The sequence below is a fragment of the Brassica oleracea genome, unplaced genomic scaffold, assembly GCF_000695525.1.
Source record: "Brassica oleracea var. oleracea cultivar TO1000 unplaced genomic scaffold, BOL UnpScaffold00737, whole genome shotgun sequence".
NCBI lineage: Eukaryota > Viridiplantae > Streptophyta > Magnoliopsida > Brassicales > Brassicaceae > Brassica > Brassica oleracea.
In genome coordinates, this window is record NW_013617445.1 from 1 (window position 1) to 8,650 (window position 8,650).

General features: G+C 41.2%; 1 protein-coding gene and 1 pseudogene across 1 annotated transcript; both read right to left on the reverse strand.

Annotated features, from left to right (window-relative positions):
* Positions 1-403: 403 nt before the first annotated feature.
* On the reverse strand, positions 404-3,145 carry LOC106319974 (annotated as a pseudogene).
* Positions 3,146-4,832: 1,687 nt separating this feature from the next.
* LOC106319976 lies at positions 4,833-6,338 on the reverse strand. The gene is made up of 3 exons (XM_013758353.1): positions 5,710-6,338; positions 5,175-5,541; positions 4,833-5,066 (listed from the first exon to the last, which is right to left on the reverse strand). Exons 1-3 carry the CDS (start codon positions 6,336-6,338, stop codon positions 4,833-4,835), a joined length of 1,230 nt encoding a protein of 409 aa, XP_013613807.1.
* Positions 6,339-8,650: the final 2,312 nt, after the last annotated feature.

Sequence of the window (8,650 nt, forward strand, 5' to 3'; positions counted from 1 at the left end):
GAAGATCTTTGAGAGTCTGTGTAACGATCGCTCCCGTTTTCTAACTTGCTTTTAAACTGTTGTGTTTTTAATGTTGTTTCTCACTTTCTCTTAATCATTAATAAAGAGACATGTTTAAATTAACGGTATTGCAGAGACTCCTGCAGTTTTTTCGAATAGTTTTGAGTCCAAAGTCGTCTAAATCTCAGCTTGTAGTTGAGGACGGTGTTACCTTTGCAAGTGTTGCTAATTCTCACCGACGCCTGAGAAGAGATATTAATGTAAAAGACACCAGAAAAGAGTTTTTACCCAATGGGCGGTGGATGTGCTAACCTGTTCAATAACTTGCTGTTTCACGTCCGAGACTCTTAAATCTCAATTGAGAATGGCAGTTGTAGGCAAGAGAAGAAGTAAGGTGAGACTTTTATACTGATAAGCGAGGAGATACACTCTCTTGCGTCTGCTGAAGCCAGAGTCTAGGGATGGCAGAATCAGGTGAACCGCCAGTCTCTAGACCCCAAATATCAGTTACAAGAAAACCATCTTTCCCTTTTTTCCACTTATCATGTTGTAGGCTGTAGCGGCCTAATAACATGATGCATGTTGTTATCACTATTTCCTGAATGCGAGGATTCAATTCAACCAGTCCTCTTTCGTAGATAAGACCAGGATAGAGCTTGTGAGGTCAACCTCATTACAGCAAATGTAAACAAGTTAGACGGTATCATCACGTGAGAGAGTTGTTGAAACCAAGAGATGTTGAAATAAGATCATAGAGTGGCATCGTAAGCTCCCACCATATGAATCTAGTACTTGAACAAGAGACTGTACATCCAAAAGAAAATGCTCGTCAAACACTAAAGTTTCACATGTGCGATCAAAGCTTAATAGATATGTAGAAACAAACCTGAACTTCAAGTGCTGTGTCCTTTGATAAAGTAAGCATTTGAACGGTTCCACGCTGAGTCAGCTGAAGTTTCTTCCCAACAAAAAGATCTGCTCGAAAGAGGGACAACCTCTGCATAAGCTATTAAAAGTTGCGCATAATGCGGTTTTGCGGAAATCAAAAGCAAGGCATTGGACACAGCAACGTCGGAGCATTTTTTTTTTTACCACAGCAGCAGTCTTCGGAGCTAGACCGCTTTTGAAATGCTGGCAATTTAGTGAGACAAACCCGAACAAAGAACAGTGAATAATATAAATGTGCTAGATTTTGGGTGAGAGTTGCTTTACTGCTTAGATAATCTGTAATGAAGGGATACAACTGCGCTCGAGTAAGCCCTCCTGTTGGTTCTTTCTCGAGTAAGGCTCTAACGGACCCGTGGAACATCACAAAGAGTGAGTGTGCTTCCCTGAGCATTCCCCTGAGTGCACCAATTCTCCATATAGCTCCTGTATCCTTATTTTTCTCCACAACCTGCCAATGTCTCTAGATCAGATTTTGTTCATTGACACTAGTGAAGACTACAATCAACTCATCGCTCATTTTAAAGATAGAGAATTGTGTTACCATCACCATCCAGATATCAGGTTCAGCCTCAAAGAAAATATGAGAATGTCTTTCTGCTTCTATGACCTCACAAGCTGCCTCCGGAGAAAAGAGTCTGCATTTATGCTCACACACCGTTGTCTCTAAATATCAACAAGATTTTTACACAGAATATCGACTAAAGTAATGCAAACCAAATCTTGGGGAGAGTGGTATTAGCAGGAGCTGACCTAGTAAAAGTATAAGACCTTCGCTGAGGCCGGTAACTGATAGCTGCGTGGAGACGTCTAGCTCAGGAGGATGAAAGAAGAGAATCTTGTCAAGCACACACAAAGTGTCAGTGAACACAGCAAAGCAACCAGTCTGTTTCAATATTTTTGCAACAGACAGCAACGTGCAGTTCAAATTTGATACGAAGAGAACATTCTCAAGAGTTAACTTCTTTAACAAGGGAAGTCGACCACACTTAGTAGCGTTTACAACACTACGATCAGCAAAAGAGACAGGACTATAAGCTCAAGATTGATCAGGAACACAATATAAAGAACTCTCAAAAAACTTCCTCAAAAACTTAAGCACACAATCTCAATCTCTTAAACTCTTTTAAAAGGTATGCAACACTCTTGCAACTCTTTATATAGATGTTATGTTTCCTAGACTCTTAGGAACTAACTTTCCTAAACTCTTAGGAACTAACTTTTCTAAAACATATCTAAATTAGGAATATAACTTGCCCTCTAAGTTAACTTCATGTTTATCTCCAACATTCTCCCCTTTAAACTTGAAGTTAACTTCTCCAATGTCTTGAACTCCCACAAGTTCCTTCATCTCCTTGAACTTGATTCTCCCTAAAGCTTTAGTTAAGATGTCTGCCTTTTGATCAGTCTCTGGAACATGCTGTACGTCGACTAGCTCATTTTTGATGCACTCACGGATAAAATGGTATCGTTTGTGTATATGTTTGCTGCGACCATGGAATACAGGGTTCTTAGTGAGTGCTATGGCAGATTTATTATCAAGCCGTATCTCCACTCGATCACTCGGTGTTCCAACAGTTTCTTTTAACAGCTCTTGAAGCCATATGGCTTGTTTTGCGGCTTCGGTTGCTGCCATAAACTCAGCCTCACAAGATGATAAAGCCACCGTCTCTTGCTTCTGAGGACACCAAGTAATTGGACAACCATTTAGATAAAACACGTGACCTGTAGTACTTCTGCCGTCATCTTCGTCGATGTTATGACTTGAGTCACTAAATCCCTCAAGCTTCATATCGTTTGCTCTTTCATATACGAGACCAAGTCTTGTCGTTCCCTTTAGGTACCTTAGTACCTGTTTTAATGCTGCTCCATGAGATACCTTTGGATTATGCATGTATCTACTGAGCAATCCAACGCAGAAACCAAGGTCAAGCCGAGTGTGAAGTAAGTAGCGCAAGCACCCGATCTTACGTCTATAATCTCTTTCATCAATGCCATCTTCCTCGTCTGCCTTTGATATCTTTAGACCAAACTCCATGGGAGTTTGCGTAGCATTACACTCATCCATGCCAGACTCACTTAAGATTTTGCTGGCGTATCTTCCTTGCTGTAACGTTATCCTCCCCCTTTCTTGATGAACTTCAATCCCGAGGTAGTAAGTTAACAACCCGAAATCACTCATCTCAAAGTTGCTCGACATCTCTTTCTTAAACCCATGTAGCATAGACTGATCTGAGCCCGTGATCAATAAATCATCGACGTATACGGCGACTAGAAGAAGACGATCTCGCTCTTGCTTGCGATACAAGGCAGGCTCCTTTGAACATCTTTTGAATTTTATCTGCTCTATGACTTTGTTAAGCTTTTCATTCCAAGCTCTCGGAGCTTGCCTCAGTCCATATAAATATTTATTAAGCTTGTATACCTTCTCTTCTTCTCCTTTAACTTCAAATCTTTCTGGTTGTTTGACCTACACGATTTCTTTCAAGTCTCCATTGAGGAAAGCGGTTTTTACGTCTAGATGGTGGATCTCCCATCCCTTTGATGCAGCTAGAGCAATAAGAAATCTTACAGTTTCTATGCGTGCAACTGGTGCGAAGACCTCTTCAAAGTCAATACCATGACGTTGAATGTATCCTTTAGCTACTAATCTTGATTTGTACTTGTTGATGCTTCCATCTGCGTTCCGTTTGATTTTAAAAATCCACTTTAAGCCAATCGCTTTTACTCCTGGAGGTAGGTCAACGAGATCCCATGTTTTATTCTTGATAATTGAGTTAATCTCTTCTTTGCATGCTTCACGCCACACTCTTTCCTCCATTGCTGTTTTAAAATCCCACGGATCCTCGTTCAAGAGCAGCAAGAGACGCTCTCCTTCTTCCTCCACAAGATAGATATAATCATCGAGATACGCGGGTTTCTTACTGGTCCTGCTTGATCGTCGCACTTGAAGTTCCTCTGTTTCCTCTGATGACTCTGGTTGCGAATCATTATTCTCTTCCTCGATAGCTTCTTCGATTGTATCTTCACCGTTGACTGTGTCACTCGTGGTTTCTTCAAGTCCCTGGTTCCCATACTCTCCTATCGTGACTAAAAATTCCAGGTTTCTCAGCTTCATCTCTTCGAGTCTTGTTCCATTCCCAAGCTTTATCTTTTTCGAATACAACATCTCTACTAACAACTATCCTTTGATGTGTGGGATCATACAATCTGTATGCTTTAGAACCGGGCTCAGTTCCACGGTGCACAAGAGTATGAGATCTTAAATCCAGTTTCTTCAAGTTTGCCGTCTCTACCTTAGCATGTACGACACACCCAAATACTTGTAGGTGTTTGATATTGGGTTTTATCCCTTTGAACGCCTCATATGGTGTTTGAGAGACCAGCGTCTTTGTTGCGATCCTATTTATGAGGTAGGTTGAGTGTCTTATAGCTTCGCCCCACAGATAGTTTGGTACCTCCATGTGCATCAAGAGGCTCCTTGTCATCTCTAACAAGGTTCTATTGCGTCTCTCCACCACACCGTTTTGCTGCGGGGTGTATGGAGCAGTTAGGTCTCGTTGTATTCCTGATTTTTCACAAAAATCACGAAATTCTGTGCTTGTGACTCTCCACCTCTGTCCGTTCTCAGTGTCTTGATGGTTTTTCCAGCTTCATGCTCAACTATCTTCTTAAAGCGTTTGAACTTGTCGAATGCCTCTGATTTTTTCTTTCAAAAGTATAGACCACATATATCGTGAGCAGTCATCTATGAGCACGAATATATACCTATTTCTTCCAGCAGTGGATGGTGATATTGGTCCACAAAGATCACCATGTACGAGCTCTAATACTTCAGACGCACGGTACGGCGTCGATGTTGGGAATGGTCTCCTTGTTTGCTTAGCTCATAAGCAAGAGTTACAAATCTCTTTCTCGACCCTTAGCTCGGGTAGACCAGCGACAAGTTCCTTACTTATCATTGCTTTCATAGCATCAGCTCCAAGATGTCCAAGACGTGCATGCCATCGCGAGGCCTCACACTGTGTTTGTGTTTGTAAGAACTTCTGTTCTTCTATCTCCATCAGAACTTTATACAGCCGGTTTCTTGATCTTGGTGCCTTCACGATGAGGTTACCATCCTTATCATGTAGAGTAAGATAGTTCTCTCTCATTCTCACATCACATCCCGATTCCGTGGCTTAACCGAGGCTTATAATATTGCTCTTAAGTTCTGGGATAAAATAGACGTCTGCAAGTGTTTTCTTTTTCCCGTCTAGACTCACGAACAGAATGGAACCTTTCCCTTTGATATCTATCTTCAAATCATCTCCAAAACGAACTTTTCCCGTGATTGTGTCGTCTAAGAATTTAAAGTAGCTTAGGTTTCCAGTCATGTGGTTGCTGGCTCCGTTGTCTAAGTACCACACTCTGTCGCTATCAGTACTTGATTCAAACTCTTTAGGTTTCACGTTTCGTTCGTTGAGATAGACAATTTTGTGCATCATGAGTCTGTCGGCTTCTTGGGTTTCATCTCCATCTTTACTCTCAGTTGTTTCTTGTAGCTTAAGCAATCTATCGGGACATGTAGCTGAAAAGTGTCCTAGCTTGTCACATCTAAAACATGTGATCTTTGATGTGTCTCGACTTTCCCAATAAGATCTTCCGTTTTCTCGATTGTCCCAATACGACCTACCACGTCTTCTTCCTCTGCCTTAGTATCGACCGCCTCGACCACGTCCTCCTTGATAGCCTCGGTATGCTTGTGGTTCTGCGTTAGTATACATGAGCTTGCTCTGATATTCTTGTGTGTCTTCCTCCTCTTCTTCCGCCATGATACGCTCCTCGTATGCTTTCAAACGCCCTATAACGTCTTCAAAACTCGCGGTGTTTAAATCCAATAGTTGCTTGAGCGAAGCGACTATATGGATATACTTCTTGCGTGGTAACGCTTGAAGGAATTTTTTTACGAGTTTCGCTTCATTCATACTCTCACCCAATGCAGCGGACTTTGATGATATCTCTGTTAACTTGCCCACGAAGTCATCAATCTTATCAGTTTCCTTCATCTTTAGCCGCTCGAATTCAGTCATCAAGGTTTGTAGCCTTGCTTCTCGAACCCTATCTGCTCCTACATGTCGGGTCTTTATTGCGTCCCAAACCTTTTTTGCGGTCTCAAGTGCTCCAACTTGTAGGATCAGAGTCTCCGGGATTGATTGAAAGAGAAGGGCTGTCACTAAGTCATTCTTGTCTCCTTCGGTTGATTCGCTCTCGACTGCTTCCCACACTTTATGAACCGTAAGTAGCATCTTCATCCGTATTGCCCATACGGTGTAATTGGTTGCTGTTAACATCGGACACTTTATGGATGAACCTCCATCCTTCTTAGTTGTCGTCATTACCAAGTCACCCATGATTCTCGATCAAACTCTTGATCAACTGTTGACAATCGGTTTTGGCTCTGATACCAAATACAAGCTCAAGATTGATCAGGAACACAATATAAAGAACTCTCTTTATTAGCTTAAGAAACTTCCTCAAAAACTTAAGCACACAATCTCAATCTCCTAAACTCTTTTAAAAGGTATGCAACACTCTTGCAACTCTTTATATAGATGTTATGTTTCCTAAACTCTTAGGAACTAACTTTCATAAACTCTTAGGAATTAACTTTTCTAAAACATATCTAAATTAGGAATATAATTTGCCCTCCAAGTTAACTTCATGTTTATCTCCAACAAGGACATGGAGGAATATTGATAATTGATTCAAGAATATACATGTCTCCAGCCATGTGGTGTGATGCTCCTGAATCAAGTATCACCTCTCCTGTTTGGACTTCACCGTAGACGATCCGGAATTGGCGTAGATTTCTGTTGCTCAAGGAGTTGACTTAAAGTGTCCCACTGCTCTTTTGTTTCTTTCTTCCTTTTCCGCATTCCCTTTCTCCCAATAGTTTGTTGAAAATTAATTTTTTGGTGAATAAGAAGTGCATGTTCGTTCCTTCTATTTAATATTTGTGTATGTCTTTTATTAAGGCTTGCCGTTACCATTTGTCACAGTAACAACTATAGTAGACAAGAAGTTCAATTTTTGTTACTATTAAACTGGCTGAACTTGCCATCAGAATTTTGCAAATGAACCCTCTTTATCTAGTTGAAGATCTCGCACTCATGGATGTGTGATATTCATGATGTTTCCTGTAAAACGTATAATTGCAATATCATCATATTGATTGGTTCGTTACTCCGCTTCTAGGATCCGGATTTCTTGTTTGGGCCCGAGTTTTCTAGTTTGTTTCGTTTATGAAAGGCCTTCTGGCTTATCTGATATATAATAAGCCTAGGGTATCGTATCACTCTAAAACATTTTGACAATTCGTAGTGTTTTTTTTTTTTTGCTAAGAATGTAAATTATCATTAAAGATGGAGATTGTTGTACAAAGTAGTTAATCTATACAAAAACAACACCCTGGCAAAAAGAAAATAAAAAACAGGGGGTCGATATGTTGAACAGTATATGGAGTTCCAAAGAAGCCCAAAAGAGGGGGCAGAAACCTAAGCGCTGGGATTAGATTAGCCAAAATGTCATGAGGTCCTTGAATTTCTTCCTGGTCCTGAATGCGTTGATGGTGTTGATCACATGCCTATTGATGTCTCTAAAGACAACTAGCGGTGGAGTGATTAACTGGTTGTGAAACATGTTGTTGCGCTGTCTCCAAACAGAATATACCAATGCTTGAACCACAAGCATTCTAAGCTGCATAGGTGCTGCTGGGGACGAGCTGCAGCTCCATTGTATAAGGTCTGACCAATCGCTGAAAGCAGGGACAGCACATTGGAGTCTCCGGCGAATCTCTGACCATAGCGTCAAGGCGAAGGAACAAGATAGCATTAGGTGATCCCTTGATTCTGGGTTGGTGGAGCAGATGCAACAAGCTGTAGGTACCTGCATTCCCCATGAAGATAGCCTGTCAGCGGGTTGGTAACCCCTTGGTCTTAAGCACTCCCATGTTTTGGAAGATGAGTAGGAATCACTGGTAAGCACTCGTAGTGTTTTTGCATGAACGAAGGACAATATGAACTTTTTGTAAAAGAAAGATTAGATTATTGGTAAGGAGACTAGACGGCTTCAATAGCTAGACTTAAAAGAAATTAAATCCCTTAAAACATAAATCAAACCGAAAAGAAATTAAACCACACTTAAACATAAAGCACACCGGTCTTAAAGCAGAATTAAACCACACTTAAAACATAAACCATACGGATCTTAAAGCAGAAACTAAACCACACTTAAAACATAAATCAAACTTGTCATAGGGCAGAAATCAAACCGCAGGAACTAAACCAACAAGCAACACATCAGGAAACACAATCTGGTTCTCACGATAAGAAGATGATATCTCACCACCAATCACCAAAGTTGTAACGGCCCGGTTCCTAACCCAAAAATTTCTTAAGGAGAGCCCATTAAGACTGCAGCCCATTAGGGTAAATGACCTAGGATTCCCTCCTTTTTTTATAAATGAAGCTGCCTCCTCTCATTTTTCTCTCATTCTGAAACTGGAGCGAAGCTCTACAGAGATTTAGAGAGACTAGAAAACCCTAGCCGTCAAGCTTCTCTTTTCCTTTCTCTCTTCTTCTCTCACGCCTCTCTCTCTCTCTCTCCCTCTCCTTTCTCTTTCCGTTGGATCTCTTCCTCTCTCCTCGCCGCGAGTCCCCCGAGA

Bases quoted from the DNA above. Each gene is read 5' to 3' on its own strand.
- LOC106319976 (XM_013758353.1), bottom strand. From the start codon at position 6,338: ATGGGTGACTTGGTAATGACGACAACTAAGAAGGATGGAGGTTCATCC. The intron at 5,542-5,709 runs GTATACTAACGC...CACATGTTTTAG, and splicing joins GAATATCAGAGCAAGCTCAT to ATGTGACAAGCTAGGACACT. The intron at 5,067-5,174 runs GTCTATTTTATC...CTACATGATAAG, and splicing joins AAAAGAAAACACTTGCAGAC to GATGGTAACCTCATCGTGAA.